This window comes from Poeciliopsis prolifica, unplaced genomic scaffold (assembly GCF_027474105.1).
Source record: "Poeciliopsis prolifica strain line A6 unplaced genomic scaffold, Auburn_PproV2 SCAFFOLD115, whole genome shotgun sequence".
In the NCBI taxonomy this organism is placed as follows: domain Eukaryota; kingdom Metazoa; phylum Chordata; class Actinopteri; order Cyprinodontiformes; family Poeciliidae; genus Poeciliopsis; species Poeciliopsis prolifica.
Genome location: NW_026562490.1, coordinates 763,039 through 785,008, shown reverse-complemented (window position 1 = coordinate 785,008; position 21,970 = coordinate 763,039). Strand labels below are relative to the sequence as shown.

At 40.4% G+C, this 21,970-nt stretch overlaps 2 protein-coding genes across 2 annotated transcripts; both read left to right on the top strand.

Annotated features, from left to right (window-relative positions):
* The first annotated feature begins 6,682 nt into the window (after nt 1-6,682).
* On the top strand, nt 6,683-11,501 carry mrpl55 (mitochondrial ribosomal protein L55). The gene is made up of 3 exons (XM_055024093.1): nt 6,683-6,852; nt 7,032-7,251; nt 9,592-11,501. Exons 1-3 carry the CDS (start codon nt 6,800-6,802, stop codon nt 9,739-9,741), a joined length of 423 nt encoding a protein of 140 aa, XP_054880068.1. The 5' UTR covers nt 6,683-6,799; the 3' UTR covers nt 9,742-11,501.
* Nucleotides 11,502-11,699: 198 nt separating this feature from the next.
* ndufa11 (NADH:ubiquinone oxidoreductase subunit A11) lies at nt 11,700-15,043 on the top strand. The gene is made up of 4 exons (XM_055024090.1): nt 11,700-11,847; nt 12,528-12,620; nt 13,307-13,429; nt 14,866-15,043. The coding sequence occupies exons 1-4, from the start codon at nt 11,769-11,771 to the stop codon at nt 14,976-14,978; spliced, it is 408 nt and encodes a 135-aa protein (XP_054880065.1). The 5' UTR covers nt 11,700-11,768; the 3' UTR covers nt 14,979-15,043.
* Nucleotides 15,044-21,970: the final 6,927 nt, after the last annotated feature.

Sequence of the window (21,970 nt, the reverse complement as noted above, 5' to 3'; positions counted from 1 at the left end):
GCACTTCTTCTAAGATCAAATGGAATCAAATCAAATGAAAGGAATTGTCTGCATTTGATATTGAAATGTTGAGTTCAGACTTTTGACTATGGATAAGCAGACATTTGTACACTGGCAAAGAAGTATGAGGCCATTCTCCTCCACCCACAGATTATGGAGGCCATTAATAGTCAATATGCTGAATTCAAGTAGATAAAGCAAGAAGCAGACTGACCATCAACCTGGGCTAAGTGTACAACCACTGGAGAAGTGAGAAGAAGTGAGAAGCGAGAAGGGCAGACATAAAAAAAACTGTAATTAAATATTTTACAAGAATTTATACTGCATCACAAGCTACAGAAAACATTTCATTGTGCAAAATGTGAATGTTTTAATATGAACAAACATTTATGTCTGAAAGGTGTAATGTCTCATTTCTCACCCTGGCTGAAGCAGGACTCTTACTTATAGCATGCATCTCATGAACAGCAATGTTTTCTTTTTTTTTTTTTTTTTTAATTGAGCAAATCACTTAAATTAAAAGCAAACGAATGAAAATTGCTGATGTAATTTGATTTTTTTTAATAAGCCATGCAACTTTCTATGATCCCAGATTTATGATACTTGTGCGTGGCCACGCCGTGTACACTGATGATGCTCAGAGAAGCATCATCAGTGTACACGGTGCTCCCAGGAAGCTTGTGTGTACGCCCAGACACATGAAAAATTAGAGGGAACATTGCCTGACAGTCATGTTTTTGGACTGTGGGAGGAAGCCGGAGAACCCGGAGAGAACCCACACACCCACAGGAGAACATGCAAACTCCGTGCAGAAAGACCCCGGGCCGGGAATCGAACCCAGGACCTTCTTGCTGCAAGGCGGAGATATAATCCATAAATTAATTTTCCTTATTTATCTTCAAAACTTAGAATAACTAAATTATATGCATACTTATACACTCACGCAAACATATAAACTTAATCTTCTCAGCTAATTTTGTATCTTTTAAATATTTAATGAGTGCTTGAATTATATCATTTGATTGCTGCTTCTCTAATAAATTATCCATATTTATTGACCTCCCCATCACCCTCTTCAATTCTTTCCTCTCTTTTATATATTTCTTACAATAAATCAACACATGTTCTACACCTTCTGTTTCACCTTCTGTTTACAAGCCATTTACAATCATGGATGGATGTTTTCCTATTATTTTTAAACCACTATTTAAACTAGTATGCCCAATCCTCCCCCTGTTTATCCATACTTCCTCTCTCCTATTCATTATATTATTGTTATTCATGATTACCTCCCTCTGTATTTTATGTCATTTCCTTCCTCTTTCTTCTAAATTCCATCTCTTTTATCTTTAATAATTACTTTAATTTTTGTTCTACTTAGTGGGACTTTATAATTTCTCTCTCCTTAACTGCTTCTTTAGCCAATTTATCTACTTTTTCATTACCTACAATTCCTTTATGTGCTGGAACCCATGTGAATTGAATACCTATTTGTTGTTGCATATATCAAATAATTAACTTAATCCAGAAGATCTTGACGGCTATCAGATTTTCCACTTATAATACTGGTTAAACAAGACATTGAATCTGAACATATATCTGCCTTACTAGGCTTCACCTCCAGCACCCATTGCAAGGCCAAAATAATTGCCATCATTCCTGCTGAAAAAATTTATAAATTATCTGTTGTTCTTCTTTTTATAATAACTTTTTGTTTTGGAATATAAACTGCTATTTCTGTTTTACCATTTGCCTCTTTTGATGCATCTGTATATATTTGTATTATATTTTCATACATTATTTCTAAATACTGCTGAATAATTTGATACAAACCTCCACAGGACTTTTCTATTTTTTTGGTTTCTATATGTACTATTGGCATTTCAAATTACCATGGGGCAATTTTAGATTTAATTCCAGTTTTACAACATGCTATATTGTTTATCCCCAACTGATCTGCGTAAATATTTCCTTCCCATCCAAAACTCCTTATGTTATGGCCATACTCCCAACATTCTCTGAATATTTGTTTAGTAGGGTAATTTTCCTCATGCTCTTGTAAATTTAACCAATAATTTGCTGACAGTTTCATCCGTCTTAAGTCTAGTGGCATTTCTCCGGTAATGACCTGAAGAGCAGTTTTCTTTTTTTTGTTTTTTATTGGCGGATGGCAACCAACTTAAGGTGCATTTACCGCCACCTACCAGCCTGGAGTTTGGTCATCAATGATCTCAGAGGGAATAAAATAATACACACCTCAATGGTATGCACGAATGTGCAAATTCACATCCATACACACTCATATATGTGTTTATATGCATACGTATACATACATATATACTTTAAATACTATTAGATAACCCAGTGGGTTTTTTTTAAATTTCATTAATTAATTTCTAATAGAATTTTATTTATTTCCTAAAAGATTTATCATAGAAAATTCTATTTTCTCTCTATTTAGTATCGACTCTAAGAGCTGACGTTCCTCTGAATACTTATTACATTCTAATAAGACATGTTACACTCTATCTGATTACAATAATTACAAATCCCTGTTTCATGTTTTCCTATTCTGAAAAGAGAACTATTAAGTCCAGTGTGACTGACCAATTCTAAGTCGAGATATAACTACCTCTTCTTTCCGCCTTCCATTCATACTACTACCCCCCACAGTCTTTTGAATTTTATATGAATCTGTACCAGAGTCATGATTAACCCATTGTTCCTGTCAAACCTTAAGAATTTTATTTTGAATAATAGATTTCCCCTCACTCTTGCTGAAAGGAATACTTAAGTTTATAAAATCTGATTTCAGGCCCTGTTCAGCAATATACTTCTTCATTTCCTTCTATACATGAACAGGAATCCAGAGAACTCGAACAAAACATTTCTTATTATGTAGCCGAACTAATAAATAATATATACCTAATAATAAATCTAATCTACAAGATTTGTCAGATTTTATACTTAGTAATGCAGCTTGACTATCTGATGCAATTATATATTTACTTTCTTCACTAATATTATCAAGCAACCATTCTAAAGCTAATATTGTTATGTCCAGGGCTAGGAGTTAGTAATTTGTCTTAATAATTTCTACAGTATTGGTTTATCTGTATTTTATCTTGAAGGCAAATTTTGAGGTAGCAGTGCATTTTCAGAGAGAAAGCCTGTTTATTCTGACAAGAACAACAAATAGAAAAGAACCGTGTTACCGTACCGTAGTCCTCTCCCACATGACATGACAAAAAGGGGAAGAACCATATCACACAACTTGTTAAATATGAAAAATAAACCTTTCTATACAACATACCTGACAAGAACAACAAATAGAATAGAACCGTGCACTGTAACAAATTGCTGTAAAAAAAACGGCCAAAACTGAACAGTATCATACTGTTTCTATTGAAAACGGTACTGCACCGTGAAAAACAATGCATTCTGGGCAATTATTACTGTTTTTAATAAAATACTGTAGTATACTGTGAGTAGCATTGCATTTTGGGAATGATGTTAGATTCAACGGTAAGGAGGCTGTCTTTAAACAGAACGCTACTGTATTTCTGAAGAAGACATGTTGTTGTGACATGTGGAAGCAACCTCTAGAACAGGGGTGCTCAAGTCCAGTCCTACCATCCTGCAACTATCAGATGCATCCCTGCTCCAACACACCTGAATCAAATGAATGACTCGTTACCAGGCCTGTTCATAGCTGAGCCTGATCTACTGGAGTAAGGCTGCAACTAAAAGTTGCAGGACGGTAGCTCTCCAGGACTGGACTTGAGCACCCCTGGTCTAGAACTTTCTTTACAAGGACAATCCTTTTGAATCTTGCATTTTATGAGCCAATCCTAAGGTAAGTTATTTTTGATGATTCATATTTACAAATATTGACATGTTTGGAAGCTCTTTTTCTTTCTTTTGTGTAATTTGACTTGAATTGCTATGATTAGCTGCTAAAGTGAAATTGGTGAATGGATATCAACTGGGAATTTGGAGTTTCACAGAGTTGACTTGGCAGAAAACTGTTTAAATGTTATGCTGGTGTCTCTTTATTAACTCTTAACATTCAAAAGTTTGTCTTCATCTAGCACACATTAAACCCTGACTCCTTAAGCATCATATGCTAATCTGAAATTACTGCATTTTCAGGCGCTTTCTTGATATCAACCCGGACCAAGGCCAGCTGTAGCAAGATCATCTCCAAGGGGACAGGGAAAATTTTTCAAAAGAAGTCGGTCACTGTCATCCCCCGTGTTTCAACTCTGCTGAAAAACCTCATGGACTTTGAGTGGAATTTCATAGTGAGAACTTTCTAACCAAGCTATAGATATTGTTGCCCCTCCACGCAAAAACAAACAAAAAACTATACAGGCATGAAAGCAACTTATCCCTGAACAGGAGTGTTCTTGAGAGACTTATTTGGTTTAAAGGTCAGCATAATCTTAAGACATCTCTTTTAATTAAGAGCATACATTTTGTTAAGGCTCCCACTTTCTGTTCTTCAGATGTAATTTTGACTGCACAGGCACCATGTTTAACTTATCTTGGCAGTGTTGTCTAATATTGTTTCACTGTTTTATATTTTGAAGTTGGAGCTCTGATTTTGCCCTAAAGGAAATTCAAGTCTAAATGTTTCATTTAAATTTTTATCAAACTAAAATTTGCAATTTTTTCTATGCTTTAGATTGAAAGTTAAATGTTTTATTTGTTTTATGTTGCATCATGTTGTTCCTCACTTCCACAAAAAGTTGTATTTTGTATTGAAAAAGTAGTGTGCTGAGTTGTACAATGCATTATTTCCATAATTTATTTCATACTTATTTTATTTCAGACTAATCAAAAGGCCACAATTCATGCTTTATTCAAATACTCTTTACATCAGTTAAGAAATTTATTCACAAAATAGATGGTGATTTTCTTACTGTTTTTCCAGAATATGACTTACTTTGGACAGTTTACCCTCAACATTCTTGTAGAAAAGGTTTAGGTTTAAGGTACACATACGTTGTCGTTTCAAAACCTTCATCTTTATTATGTGGCCCACTAAAGACTGTGTATGAGTCAATGTTTGAGTTGGTTCTTTTTTTTTTCCAAGTAAATGTTTGACATGATGGAACTTACATTTTCTAAGTGTTTTTTTTTCATGTTTCTATTTCATATTGGAAATTTACAGTAGTAAGCTGTATGTGAATTCAACAGTAATGGTACCATAGAAAAACGGTAATATACTGGCAACACAGCTGCCAGGAGTCTACTGTAAAAATACAGGGCAATTTGTTAGTGTAGAAAACGGTAATATACTGGCAACACAGCTGCCAGTAGTCTACTGTGAATCTGATAAAAAAAAAACAGCAATGTGCTGTAATCAAAAGATTTCTTTTGTGACGGTAATATACTGTAAAGTTGATTACAGTAAGGGTACTGTATATTAACGGTATAATGCTGGCAACCCTGCTGCCAGCATTTTACTGTAAAAATACAGGGCAATTTGTTACAGTGCAGTTCTTTTCTGAACAGTCATGGGTGTGCTCAAAGACTGACGTGGATTTTTATTACAGTATGCGGAGAACTGGTGGACCAGTAGAGAAGCTCACTGTGCTAATTTGTGTTGACCATTTATTACAGAACATTCATAAGGGGAAGCGTAAGGGGAAGCTGTCACATATATATCTGTAAATGTGATTATGATTAAGTCAGTGCCTCACCAGCTACGAACCTCACTGCTGACAGCGTATGCTGATCTGACAGCATACGGGTCATGTGTCTAAAACCCAGCAATAAGAGCTCTGTCGCTCTCAAAATGGCATCATTCTTGATGAACTGACTGCATTGGTAAGGCTTTGAAGTCTACGTTTTCACCTTAGACATTTCAAAACAAATTTTTGTGACAAATAAAAAAGTGGTTTAATTAGTTGCTGCTGGTGGTGGTGACACAGTACATTGTGGGATACCTTGCTGGCCAATACCTAATGTTACATATCAACTTATGTCCTCAAAACTCAATTATTGCAACATATAAAAACAAATGAAGTTATGTTGTGCGATTAAAATATTGCAAACCTAAAATAACTTGATGCATTTTGTTTAGCCGTACCTTCATGACTTCTAGCTCAAAATCGCCTATTCTTCAAATTACGGCTGGTCTGTTGGTGATTCGGAACTCTGATGGCTCATGGGTTGGTGTTTTGAATTATTGAATAAAAGCACTTTACTTTTTCAAGTAAATATTTTTTAAATATTTTGTTTGTTGTGTGGATTAACTTAAAAATATAGGCTCTTTGTGCTTAAACAATTTATTTTCTGAAAAAATTACAATCTCTTGTATTTTGAACAAATAATTTTTTTCCACCTCATTTGTGTAAAGATACTTACTTGAAATTTTATGGCTGATTTCACAGATTCAGTTATTTTATATTTTCTTCACCACAAAATCATGTTTATCAGTGTATAAAGTCACTATAATATAATTGAAAATGTGGGATATATTCTTTAGCTCTGTCTCAAATGTACACTTAAGAAACCAATAAGATCTTAGTGAGAAAGTTGTGCAAGAGATGGGACATGGAAAGAATTATTGCTACAAATAGTGTTACAGAAATATAAAACAGTAGCTGATATTGCTATGATTTAGCATTTTGTCCTACACCCTCCGATGAGGTAGGTGGCGGTATGACTCTCTCGCTGGTATAACAATGCCTCATTAAGCAGAAAGGAGCATTGGTCCTTGTGTGACCTGAGGTTCGCAGCTAGGTGGAAATCGGTAATTAAAAGCGAGTTTCCATCCAGACAGTCTGTAATGGCCCAGCTGCTTCTGAAGAAGCTTGACTGTCTTCACAGCTCGGTAACCCGGTAAGAGTTCCAGCTGGTTCTAAACAACATGTTGTCATGTTAGCTCGGTTCGACAGCGCGCCTCATCTTTTTAATGTGTGTGTGTGTGTGTGTGTGTGTGTGTGTGTGTGTGTGTGTGTGTGTGTGTGTGTGTGTGTGTGTGTGTCTGTTCGTACACGTATGCGCACGTGTGTTCGTAGCTGTATATTCCCTTGCATATCACTCGCAGGTTCCCGGCCAGTTTTTCCAGCTATCCCGACTTCCTTCCTCCACAGTCACGGAGCTCAGCTGAGCTCCAACAGGACGTCAGTGGTTCGCTGCGGGCGGCAGAAGTATGAGCGGCAGTACCCAGTCCTCTTGGTCCGCCCAGACGGCTCCACTGTTAGCATCAGATACCAAGAGCCCAGGCGGCTTCTCCTGGTTAGTGGTCCGCTGGGGCTTTCTATTTATGGTCCTTCCCAACGTTTCTGCACAGAATAGAGAACTATAGTGTTCTTTATTTTTGTCAGTGTTATCAGTAGTTTATATTTTTGAATTCAGGATCATTACGGAACATTGTTTACAGAAATCAAAGTTTTCTTCCAAGCTATTTTCTCCCTTTTTTTCTAAAAGAGAACTCGAATTTCTGTAAGTAGTTTTGGAGCTATGTGTATTTGTGTACACTGTTTATAGAGGACCACTTTCACAATGTTTATCAACAAAGTGAGGATCTTTTCCAGGTGCTCACTTTCTTTTTCAGTTCTATTGCTCTCTAATTGGTGGATTTTAAAGGGATGGTGTCAGTTAAGTTTCATGGTAATGTAAGGAAAAATGGCTGGGTTTGGCATTAAAGCAGTTACTAAACAGAATGGAAGTCAATAAAAGTACTCAGTTTGTACAGAAGCATAAGGAGGTGTTTGTGTGTTTGCCTGTGACATTCCTCTTGCAAATGGGAATGTCTGTTAAAGTTGAATAAAAAACAAACACAATAAGCTGAAGGCTCTCCATCAATCAAAAGTTAGTCTTCCTCTAAAGCAGCACTAATTTAATTAATTTAATTTAATTTCTTATGAATATCCAACATTTTTCTCACTCCTTTTTCTTGCAGTCATAACATCTTGATCATTTTGATCTTCAGCAGACCAGGCATTGGAGCAGTGAAAATCCATCTAAATTTATGTTCAACATGTGTAACTGGATTCTTTCTGCGTTGTGCTGGTTTTAAGTGATCAGGCTATGGCACGCTTTGTCTTTAAAAGGATGCTTCTTTGATTTATTCTGACAAAAACAACCATGATATACATAACTGAAATTAACTTATTAAAAATATAAATAAACTGGATGCATTTAGATAGGAAATAAATAGTGCACGCCTCTACCCAGGAGAACATGACAAAAGGGGAGGGCCTAAGGGGCACAAACATTTTAAGGACAGTACCACAGAAGAAGAAATAAAAAGGAGGGGCTTCCGCTCTTAAAGTAACATGGTTAAACGACAGAGATTTTCAGTCAGGTAGAGAAAAATACAAATAACCAAAAAAAAAAACGACATTTTGTGTAATTATAACAAATGAGAAGTATAACCACGTTACATTCAGCCCCCTAGAATTACACAAAATGAAAAACGGTGATAAAGACACTGGATGCAAATACAAAATAGTTTTTTCTTCTCTTTTTTGCAACAATGTAACACATCAACAAAACAGCTACCCTACAATAGGGTCAGGAGACTACAGATCTCTCGATGTCTAGCAAAATCTCAGAGTATCCCATGGACAACAAGAGGTGCCTTTTACACCCCCATATACAGAGTAAATATGTAGATGGTACTGAAGCTTATGCAAACCAAGAAAAGAACAACCTTATAACCAGGTTACACATGCAGAGTGAATGCATGCTCTCTGACTGGTATATATCCTGTTCAAGGACTCTGTTAAAATATTTCACCAATGCTTGCCACCGCGAGGAATAAACTGGTCCTGATTTAGTTACTTTTGTGAGATTGGTCTGAAAATCAGTCTCTATTCCGTATATATCTGCTGTGAGAGGACTGACCGCCCCCCTACGGGGTCACATCTGTGGTTAACAGTCACTCTGCTGTTGTCAATTTAGTGACTTTTCAAGCAAAAAAATAAATCTATATCAGCCGAAATCAGAATCTGTAGGTCAAGCTTTTTAGAGATCGGTCAGAAAACTGCAACTTGCGACACAACCTGTACTGTGAAGCTTTAATTAGCTTACAGTTAACTAAAAGTACAAGGTTCAGCTTCTTAGCAATACTAGATTGTTTAAATATAATGTAAGTATGAAAGTATTTGATTTTTTCATATTGTGTATTGCTGGTGTTCATCAGTAGCTTGGAAAAAAGGGAAGATATGCTGGTCCACTGAGCTGCATGACATCAGAAATAATAAAGATTGTTTAATACTGAAACGAGGAGCTACTATGTGCTCCTCGTGTATATATATATTTAGTAACATTATAAAGCGTGTCAGTCAAAGGAAGCATAAAAATGTCCTGGTGGGCATCAGTGCTGACTTTGGGTTTGAGAAAGCAAAGTAGATCAACACCAATCATTCTGTTTGAATGTTTTAACCATGTCAGGCTGGAATTGGTTCACACAGGTGTGTGCCTATGGATAAAAATGGCAGAAGTGAACTGCCTTGGAGAACCTAAACAAGGTCAAACATTTCTATGACAATGTAGGGCCTTACAATCCAAGCAGATTATAGTTTAGTTTGGACAGTAAAGCTAAATGGTGCTGTTTGTGTGTTTTGGCAGATGCCTGTAAACCTGTTGACTCTGTCTGATGAGGAGCGCCGCGCTCGCCAGAAGAGGAGGGAAGTGAAGAAGACCAAAACACAGACAACAGATCTGTATGAAGATGACTTTAAGGTGGACAGCTATAGCCACTTATGGAAAAAGAAATGACTTCTGTATTCACCAATGTAAAATTAAACAAAATAGTTAAAACTGTCAAACATAAAACTGGATGTGTTTATGTTGTGCCAGTATTTGGCAGAAGTACCACCTAGTGTCCTGATTCAGATGCCAGTGTGTGGTATCTATCTGAAAAATGTAAAGCTGATCTGTCTGATATTCTCGGACATGTTGCTGATTATCAGCAGGTTGTACTGAGCCATGTTGGTGGCAGTATTCCAACATTTCCAGCTCCTGGAGTCACCTTTAGTGGCTGTATATACATCCGCCTTCTGACATCACATCAACAACCTGTTTTATACAACATGATGAGAAATCACCATGTAAAAAATCACTATTTTGTTTAATATCTATAAGATTCTTAAAAGTAAAAACCTAGTGATGAAATGTTGTACATTAATGAGCTCATTAAAGGAGTAATTCCTTGCTGTGTTCAATTTAAATTAAAATATCCTATACTGATACAAAGGGGAAATGAAGAGTTTTATATTAATTCAGGTCTTATACCAGTGGGTAGGTTTAATGTGCAGGGGCATTATTAAAATGAAATCAGGAAATGTTTTCATTGACGCTTCACTGTGCTGCAGGGCTTTTCCTCGGCTCAGGGATAACGAGTACCCAGAGAGAACCCATGTCTGCTTTTTCATATAAAATGAAAAAGCTTCATTTCCTGGAAGGCACCATTAAGAATCTCAATTTTGGATAAAGATGTTCAACATCAGGAATTTTTCCCTCACTGGGTAATAAAACACATCAGGATTAAAAACTGATTTTGACTTAATGTTTTTCAAACGTTGCATTTCTGCTAAATGAAAATGTGCTGACGATTATTGGGACATGGGTTACTAGTTGGGAGTTGGTTGAATTGCAGCTTGTGTGATGTCAGCAGTTGTTTACCTTGTTGCCTTACAGCAAGGGGTGCTGCTTTGAGATTTTGGTCTGGGTGGAGATTGAAAACATGGGTTCTCTCTGGGTACTCTGGCTTCCTCCTGCAGTCTTAAACAAGTACCGATATATTAGGTGAATTACTATCCAAATATTGGCAATGAACCAGAATCGCTGGGTTCAGGGAATTTTTCCATGATTGTTTTGCCTCCTCAGGGGTCTGCAGTCTTCCCTATCAAATAAAGATCTAAAGATCTATTCTTGCCCTCAGTCCAGCTAAATAAAGTTATTTAGAGCTGCATATATCACATAGCTTTCTGAAAAAAAAGACAACTTACAAATATCTACTATATGAGATTTATTTGATGTGAAGAACATCTTTGACCCAATGACAAAAAATATATATAGACCCAAACTTAAAACAGCATAAAAGGCAAATTGTAGGAGATGAAAATATGTTTTTAGATTTAGTTTTTTAATTGTTTTTGTAAGGTTTTATGCAAATGTAGTGATAATATAAAACATATACTTTGCACTGTATACAGGTGTTGCACAAAAATTACATATTCACATTGTAATAATCTTCCCCAAAATAGTGTAAAAGTATGTAGTTATTTATTTTTCATTAATCTGGTACAGTGAATGACAGAGAGTTTTACAGATAACTTGCCTTGCCTCAGGTTTCCAGGTTGGAGTAGTTTGTTTAGCAAAATTTAGCAAATTTATGTTCTGACATTCCAAGACTAAATATGGTTCAGTCTTTACGTTTGGTAATAAAAGCTAGAAGAAAAATCAACTTTTGTAATTTTTTGTTTTGTTTGAAACAGAGGCTATTACAAAAATATAGTATATAATATTTTAGTCAGTGTCATTGTGTAATTGCGCCATTAAAACACTCACAAAACAAAAGACATACATAAATTGTATATCTACATTCTAAAACGTTAAATTATTATTCATCATTTAGTCTAAAGTGATTAAGCTATTACCAAAGATCCGGAGAGCCACTTTGCAGATCGCTGACCAGACGATGGACGGATTTCTATTCACACCTGTAGGGGGCAGCACTGTTTACCACTGGCCGAAGACATACGAGAAAGAGTTTCGTTGACCTTGCACCGCCACGGATCGCGATGGGTTACTGGGATGTTCCAGAGGGGACAGACTGCGTGGAGAAGACATGGATCGTCACTAAACTGAGCACAGCTCTGGGTAGGTATTAGACTGCAGACGGTGGTCTGGGGCCGGGAGCCGCTACGGGAAACAGCGCTTTAGCAGCTAGCTAAGCTAAGCTAATGGGCTTAAATGAACCAGGGTTGCTGGGTTCAGGGAATATGTACAATCAAGGTCTTTTTATGTAAAAGCTGGGTAATGGTTTCTGAACATATACCCATTACTGAGTGTTTCAGAGCTACAGAGATGCAATGGGATGTCCAGAACTCCGGGGTCAGTGATCCCCTGGAGCTCCTGATTCCAATGCTGGGTTTGAAAATGTTCTCCGAACAGAATGCAGGATGGATGTCGGTGTTCTGGCCCTCATTTCCAAACGGCAGTTGAAATTCTGATGGTCCAGTTTGCGTCCCCCATAGGCTTATTTGCAGCTTATTTGGCTGCAAATAAGCCACTTGCTGTGGCTGACAGGAAGTAGAACCCTGTTGCTTATCAACGTCAATAGCTGGTTCAGGCCCGGAGTGTTGAGTTCCAGTCCTCCAGGCTGGTGTCCTACATAGTCCCTGGTCCAACACTCCTGATCAGATGTCTGAATGACCTCATCAGCGTAAGGTTAAGTTTTGCAGCGTCCTGCTGATGACCTAGTTATTTCCTTCATGTGTGCTGGAGGTTCCAGCAGCCCTGTTCCTTGTCCTAAATGAACCCGTGATTGTGTGTTTCAGGTCTGATCGGCTCAGCCTATCACATTTTGGCATTTCAACCTGATACTGCATTGGAAGCAGTGCAGAGGGCTGCCGGTGCAACGGTTACAATGGGTAAGCTAATTAAAATATGCATATTCAAAAAATTTGAAATAACTTCAGATTGTTGTGAATAGTGTGTGCTGTAAATATTTTTGATTTCTGCTGTTTTGGTGGTTGTCAGACATAGTGATAGCAAGCATGGTGTTCCTGCTTCCTTAAAGTAATAAAAAGTACAAGGATATTGTTATACTTCCAAAATAGTTGTATATTAGGAGAATTAAGAATTAAAAATATATTTTTTTAAATTAAATTAGGGATTTTGAGTGTCTTGTGAAGTTATGCTTTTGTATTGATTTTACAAGTAAAGAAATCATCTTCTAAAATCAAACTATTAACAGGACTTTGAAACTTTGTTTTGAAGAATCACAGACTTCAGTTGGTCACTTCAGACCTCAATTCTGATCTGAAGTGATATATATTGAGCCAATATTGATATCTGGTATTAATATTGCTGTTATGATTGCTAATGCAATTTCTAGACATTTGTATTCCTTCCAGGGAAAATTGTCCTGATTTCCGGTCACCAGTAGATCTGAAACCCATGTTTTGTTGGCCATGAACATGCAGTCTTCAGTGCTTCAGATGAGGTTTTTAGCCTCAACATTGGCACAGATCTCAGAAAGTTCTTTGCTCACTGAGAAGTCACACATCATCTTGAAATGTAATTTCATTAATATTGGCTGCTTTGCATTTTCCAGCCTCTGTGGGAGCCATCTTCGGAATGACAACATGTCTCACTGCTCAGGCCCGAGAGGCTCCAGATGACCCACTGAATTATTTTGTCGGCGGCTGCGCCTCGGGCATCTTCCTGGGAGCCAGGAGTAAGTAATGCCTCTAACTGGAATGTTTGAATTCCACCAGGCTGCCTGTTGCTTTTCAGTCACCAAAGCTCTGTTAGGACAAAACTTCCATCTGATGTAGCGGGATATCTGGGAAAACAAATACATTTTCATACACTTAGATCTTTCACTTTACCCAGAACAGGAATATGTGAAACACTTTGAACTGCCTTGTTGCTGCAAAATGCGGTGTGTAGATAAAATTACCTTACCTTCATCCACATGAAAACTCAGTTTAATTTGACTTAAAATGATTATTTATAAAACAAAGTGGAATTTTGCAAAAATACTATTTGTCTTTGCATGTGTACATAGGGAAACGAAGATTTAGGCTCCAAAGCATAACAGTCTGCTTTATATCTACTTATTTTGTCATTATTTTTATTAGATTTATGTTCTTGTATGCTGTTTAAAAGTAGTTCAACCTATATATGTGTCCTCACAAATTAACCTCCTGACAGTATTTTTGGCTGACTGGAAGTCTTAGTTGTTCTGAAGCAATCTGATAGGTTACCATAAGCATTAGCTTTGCGCTGTACTGCCCCCTATTGGTTTGGCATGTTGGGGCTGATTGATGTGAGTTTGTCCATCAATCCATTTTCTGTACACCCTTGTCCTGAGTGGGGTCCGGAGGGGTGCCTGTGACTATCTCTTGCGAACGTCTCAGGCAAGATGGTGTGGGTTCCTGTAGATGAAAACTCTCCTGTGTGCATGATATTATTGTAAACCATGTGACAAAGATACTTGTTTGATGAAGACCCAACTACGAGTGCACAAAGCCTGAAATGACCTGAAGCAGGAATGGTACTCCATTAACAGCGGCAAACACAGGCTGAACATTGCAGGGACCTCATTTCATGTATGAGAAGACTAGAATTAAACACTTGTCTCAGAACTCAGTAGAGGCAGTAACTGAAAAAACTTTTTCTTTGTTTCTGAAAACAAAGAAAAAAGGTAATATTGATGTTGAGGAGATATTTTAGGTCATGTAAAATATTGAAGTCTGACGATGCTGCAGGGATTAGTGCAACTTCAACCGTCCTGCAGATGACAGTGATGTCACAGTAAACTCAAACGAGATCTTTTATCAGAGTGTTGAGTTTGTAGTTCAACAGCTCTCTAGTTCTTCTTTTTATCTTGATATTTTCACTCTGCTGGTCAAATTCCTATTGATAAAGACTAAACTGCTTATCATGCAGCTTTGCTCAATCAGTGTGAAAAATTAATTTTTGTTTCATATCAAACCTCCATGTTTTGATCATATCTTATTTTGACTGGCTTTAATGGAGCATAGCCAAAGGAGGATTTATTTAGGTTTTCTAACTTTGTGATGAACCTCCTGTGTTCACAAGCTGTCTGAGGTTAGGATGAAATGTGATTGGTTGATGAATGACTTGGTGGTCTCTGCTTCTCCACAGCCCACAATGCTATGACTGGTACAACAGGCTGCCTGGCTCTTGGAACGCTGGCCTTTTTTACTAAAGTTGGCAAAATGGAAGGATGGAAGCTCACCGGATCGCCCAAAGTGTAGGAAGGAGACTTTAACATTAAATATTGTAAAAAGACGTCATGTAATAAAATGCTTGTGAAAGTAAACTGAAGGCTGTTTCATTGTAACTGTATAAATGTAGAGGATGAACATGTAACATGATTAAGTATTAGCTGTTTAATATCCACTCTGTGTATAAACACAGTGGCTATAAAGACCCAACTTTGTGTGGACAAGTGACCCAAAGCAGGCTGGTTCACTAGTTTTATATATATAGTTTTCACTAGTTTTATATATATATATATATATATATATAATATATATATATATATATATATATATATATATATATATATATATATATATATATATATATATATATATATATATATGTATGAGCTGACTGGATAGCTCAATACATAAGGCATCAGTATATCACCCAAGAGGGCAGGGTTCGAATCCAGTCTGGGTCCTTAGGCAAGACCCTTCAAGCTACTGCCTACCTCATACCATGAGAGATACTATGAGAGATACTAAGTTGCATAACATGCCGGCTCAGACGTCGCCCGGCCAAACAAGGTCTGTTGGGGAACCAGAGCACCTTGATGACAAATGGGCTACTGGAACAAGACGGAAATGGGCGAGAGATGAAAATGTGGATCTGTTGGAATGCTACTACTCAAGTAACCCTAGTGAGAGAGGTTACATGCAAAGACTGGGGAAGGAATGGTTACTTCGACATCCCAGTCAACACTAAGCGCTAAACAACTAGTAGCTCAGTGTTCCAACATCCGCAAACGGCAACTGCTATCACAACTTGAGATTGACGAGATACAACACAAATGCTACGGCAAAAGGGAGGAACCCGGATGTCAGGACTGTGGGGACTTAACTACAAGTCCCCACCCAGTGAGGGGATACACGGCCCCAATGAGCGAAACAGAGCTGAACGAGACAGCTGCTGACCTGAGAGAGAGAATCATGACCCGAATGACAACCAGGCCTCCCCGGCGCCAATTACAACGGCTGAGTGAAGTACCATCTGAAAGTCTCATTGAGAATGTGAATGCAGCATTGAGAACGATCCCTACCAACACCATAACAGAAACCAATGAGCTGATCTACAACTCAGCATCAGTGATCCTTGAGATACTTGGCTATAAGAGCAACCATGAGACCCAATACCCACCATGGAAAAGACGGTTAGAGGCTAAAATCAAGGTAACAAGGAGGGAAGTGAGCCAACTGTCGGAGCTCCACAAGGGTGCAATGAAAAGACCAGTACCCAGAAAGTACAGGCAGATGCCCATACCAAACAGAGGCTCCAAGCCTTGTCCAGCCGCCTAAAGAGATACACAAGGGAGAATGAATCCAGAAGGATTAACCGGCTCTTCTCCACTCAACCAGCTAAGGTGTACTCTCAATGGCAGGGTAACAATAACAACAGAGCAGACCCACCAAGGCTGGAGACGGAACAATACTGGAAAGGCATATGGGAAAGGGAGGCGTCCCACAACAGCAATGCACAGTGGCTGATCTCTCTACGAGAGGACCACAGCAACCTCCCTGAGCAAGCCCCGGTAACCATCACTGTGACAGATGTCCAAGAAAGAGTCTCAGGTATGAAAAACTGGACAGCACCAGGGCCTGACATGATCCATGCCTACTGGCTAAAGAAACTCACTGCCCTCCATGAGCGACTGGCAGCCCAAATGAACCAGCTGCTACAAAGTGGGACTCACCCTGAATGGTTAACTGAAGGGCGGACAATCCTAATCCAGAAGGATCCATCAAAGGGTCCAGTCCCACCCAACTACCGACCAATAACCTGCCTCTCCACAACCTGGAAGCTCATGTCAGGCATCATAGCGGCCAAGATAAGCAAACACATGGATAAACACATGAGCACGGCACAGAAGGGTATCGGTGTAAATAGCAGAGGAGCCAAACACCAACTCCTCGTAGACCGCACAGTTGCCCGAGACTGCAAAACCCGACACACCAACCTGTGCATGGCTTGGATTGATTACAAGAAAGCCTATGACTCAATGCCGCATACTTGGATCATTGAATGCTTAGAGATGTATAACATCAACAGGACTCTGAGAGCCTTCATTGCAAACTCGATGAGGCTGTGGAAAACCACCCTTGAAGCCAACTGCAAACCACTTGCACAAGTGTCCATCAAATGTGGCATATACCAAGGAGATGCTCTGTCCCCGCTACTGTTCTGCATAGGCCTGAACCCCCTCAGCCAAGTTATCAACAAGACTGGCTACGGATACAGACTCAAAAATGGGGCCAATATCAGTCACCTACTCTACATGGATGACATCAAGCTGTACGCCAAGTGTGAGCGAAACATCGACTCACTGATCCACACCACCAGGATCTACAGCACTGACATTGGGATGTCATTCGGACTAGAGAAATGTGGTCGGCTGGTCACAAAGAGGGGGAAGGTCATCCACACAGAAGGGGTCTCACTCCCAGAAGGAACAATAGCAGACATAGAGGACAGTTACAAGTACCTAGGTATACCACAAGCAAATGGCAACCTCGATGAGGTCACAAGGAAAGGAGCCACAGCTAAATACCTCCAACGAATAAGGCAAGTCCTGAGAAGCCAGCTCAATGGCAAGAAAAATCCGTGCGATAAACAGCTATGCCTTGCCAGTAATCAGATACCCTGCTGGAATAATTAGCTGGCCAAAGGAGGAGATAAAAGCCACAGATATTAAGACCAGAAAGCTACTAACAATGCATGGAGGGTTCCATCCCAAATCCAGCACCCTGAGACTGTACACGAGCCGCAAGGAAGGAGGCAGAGGACTAGTGAGTGTGAGAACCACTGTCCAGGACGAAACAACTAAGATCCATAAATACATCAGGGACAAAGCCTCAACAGACAATGTGCTCAGTGAATGTCTCAGACAACAGGGAACGGAGGTTGAGGTGCCAGAGATACCATCATGGGAGGACAAACCCCTACATGGGATGTACCACCAGCAAATAACCCAAGTGGCTGATATCAGTAAATCCTACCAATGGCTGGAAAAAGCTGGACTCAAGGACAGCACAGAGGCCCTCATCCTGGCAGCCCAGGAACAGGCCCTAAACACCAGAGCAATAGAGGCCCAGATCTACCACACCAGACAAGACCCAAGGTGTAGGTTGTGCAAGTAGGCCCCTGAGACAGTCCAGCACATCACAGCAGGGTGCAAGATACTGGCAGGGAAAGCGTACATGGAGCGACATAACCAAGTGGCAGGCATAGTGTACAGAAACATCTGTGCAGAATATGGACTGGAAACCCCAAGATCAAAGTGGGAAACACCCCCAAAGGTGGTGGAGAACGCCAGAGCTAAGATCCTGTGGGACTTCCAGATCCAGACAGACAAAATGGTAATGGCGAACCAACCAGACATTGTCGTAGTGGATAAACATCAGAGGAAAGCCGTTGTGGTAGATGTAGCAATACCAAGTGATTGCAACATCAGGAAAAAGGAGCACGAGAAACTAGAGAAATACCAGGGCCTCAGGGAGGAACTGGAGAGGGCCTGGAAGGTGAAGACCACAGTGGTGCCTGTGGTCATCGGGGCCCTCGGGGCAGTAACCCCCAAACTGGAGCAGTGGCTACAACAGATCCCAGGAACAACATCAGACATCTCAGTCCAGAAATGTGCAGTCCTTGGCACAGCCAAGATACTGCGCAGAACCCTCAAGCTCCCAGGCCTCTGGTAGAGGACCCGAGCTCAGAGGATAAGAACCACCCGCGGTGGGTGAGAAGGGAATAAAAAATATATATATATATATATATAAAATCAAAATCAAGGTAACAAGGAGGGAAGTGAGCCAACTGTCAGAGCTCCACAAGGGTGCAATGAAAAGACCAGTACCCAGAAAGTACAGACAGATGCCCATACCTGAAGCACTCGAGACTGCCGAACAGAGGCTCCAAGCCTTGGCCAGCCGCCTAAAGAGATACACAAGGGAGAATGAATCCAGAAGGATTAACTGGCTCTTCTCCACTCAACCAGCTAAGGTGTACTCTCAATGGCAGGGTAATAACAACAGGCAGACCCACCAAGGCTGGAGACTGAACAATACTGGAAAGGCATATGGGAAAGGGAGGCGTCCCACAACAGCAATGCACAGTGGCTGATCTCTCTACGAGAGCAACCTCCCTGAGCAAGCCCCGGTAACCATCACTGTGACAGATGTCCAAGAAAGAGTCTCAGGTATGAAAAACTGGACAGCACCAGGGCCTGACATGATCCATGCCTACTGGCTAAAGAAACTCACTGCCCTCCATGAGCGACTGGCAGCCCAAATGAACCAGCTGCTACAAAGTGGGACTCACCCTGAATGGTTAACTGAAGGGCGGACAATCCTAATCCAGAAGGATCCATCAAAGGGTCCAGTCCCACCCAACTACCGACCAATAACCTGCCTGTCCACAACCTGGAAGCTCATGTCAGGCATCATAGCGGCCAAGATAAGCAAACACATGGATAAACACATGAGCACGGCACAGAAGGGTATCGGTGTAAATGCCAGAGGAGCCAAACACCAACTCCTCGTAGACCACACAGTTGCCCGAGACTGCAAAACCCGACACACCAACCTGTGCATGGCTTGGATTGATTACAAGAAAGCCTATGACTCAATGCCGCATACTTGGATCATTGAATGCTTAGAGATGTATAACATCAACAGGACTCTGAGAGCCTTCATTGCAAACTCGATGAGGCTGTGGAAAACCACCCTTGAAGCCAACTGCAAACCACTTGCACAAGTGTCCATCAAATGTGGCATATACCAAGGAGATGCTCTGTCCCCGCTACTGTTCTGCATAGGCCTGAACCCCCTCAGCCAAATCATAAACAAGACTGGCTACGGATACAGACTCAAAAATGGGGCCAATATCAGTCACCTACTCTACATGGATGACATCGACCTGTACGCCAAGTGTGAGCGAGACATCGACTCACTGATCCACACCACCAGGATCTACAGCACTGACATTGGGATGTCATTCGGACTAGAGAAATGTGGTCGGCTGGTCACAAAGAGGGGGAAGGTGATCCGCACAGAAGGGGTCTCACTCCACAAGGAACAATAGCAGACATAGAGGACAGTTACAAGTACCTTGGTATACCACAAGCAAAATGGTAACCTCGATGAGGTCACAAGAAAGGGAGCCACAGCTAAATACCTCCAACGAATAAGGCAAGTCCTGAGAAGCCAGCTCAATGGCAAGAACAAAATCCGTGCAATAAACAGCTATGCCTTGCCAGTAATCAGATACCCTGCTGGAATAATTAGCTGGCCAAAGGAGGAGATAAAAGCCACAGATATTAAGACCAGAAAGCTACTAACCATGCATGGAGGGTTCCATCCCAAATCCAGCACCCTGAGACTGTACACGAGCCGCAAGGAAGGAGGCAGAGGACTAGTGAGTGTGAGAACCACTGTCCAGGAAGAAACAACTAAGATCTATAAATACATCAGGGACAAAGCCTCAACAGACAATGTGCTCAGTGAATGTCTCAGACAACAGGGAACAGAGGTTGAGGTGCCAGAGATACCATCATGGGAGGACAAGCCCCTACATGGGATGTACCACCAGCAAATAACCCAAGTAGCTGATATCAGTAAATCCTACCAATGGCTGGAAAAAGCTAGACTCAAGGACAGGACAGAGGCCCTCATCCTGGCCGCCCAGGAACAGGCCCTAAACACCAGAGCAATAGAGGCCCAGATCTACCACACCAGACAAGACCCAAGGTGTAGGTTGGGCAAGGAGGCCCCTGAGACAGTCCAGCACATCACAGCAGGGTGCAAGATACTGGCAGGGAAAGCGTACATGGAGCGACATAACCAAGTGGCAGGCATAGTGTACAGAAACATCTGTGCAGAATATGGACTGGAAACCCCGAGATCAAAGTGGGAAACACCCCCAAAGGAGGTGGAGAACGCCAGAGCTAAGATCCTGTGCGACTTCCAGATCCAGACAGACAAAATGGTAATGGCGAACCAACCAGACATTGTCGTAGTGGATAAACAACAGAGGAAAGCCGTTGTGGTAGATGTAGCAATACCAAGTGACTGCAACATCAGGAAAAAGGAGGACGAGAAACTGGAGAAATACCAGGGCCTCAGGGAAGAACTGGAGAGGGCCTGGAAGGTGAAGACCACAGAGGTGCCTGTGGTCATCGGGGCCCTCGGGGCAGTAACCCCCAAACTGGAGCAGTGGCTACAACAGATCCCAGGAACAACATCAGACATCTCAGTCCAGAAATGTGCAGTCCATGGCACAGCCAAGATACTGCGCAGAACCCTCAAGCTCCCAGGCCTCTGGTAGAGGACCCGAGCTCAGAGGATAAGAACCACCCGCGGTGGGTGAGAAGGGAATTTTTTTTTTTTTTATATATATATCAACTTTTTTCACTTTTATTTTGACTTATAATCTGTGTAATTCAATTTAAAAACAAACTGAAAACTTTAAAGGGTAAAAACAAAATAACCTGGTTGTACAAGTATGCACATCCTTAAACTAATACTTTGTTGCAGTGCTGTTACATCCCCAAGGCAGTCTAGGAGTATAGGAAGGGGTTATAAGAAATAAACCAGGGAAAATGAAGAGAGAAAACCAAGAGGGTAAAGTTAGTTTTATTCTTTTAAAAAATAATCTAAAGAAATCTTAAAGGTAAAAATGAGAACCTAAAGGGAAAGAAACAGGAAAGTAACAACAATAACCAGGGTTTCCATAAAATAAATCCTCAATCACAGCACCACAAAGTTGTAGCACACGTGCTGCCCAATTGGCTAATAGGCACTGAAAATCAGTTTCCCAGCTAGCCTTACACTCTGGTAATCAAGAGGCAGAGTAAAACCAGCTGGGTCTGCTTAACCTGCAGGAGCTCAGCAGCAACCTGAAATGGGAGGTGTGGGGGGGGGGGTCCTACATGCAGCACCACTGCATGCAACAAGCACCTTTGACTTCTATTACACCACTTAATCTGTTTTGG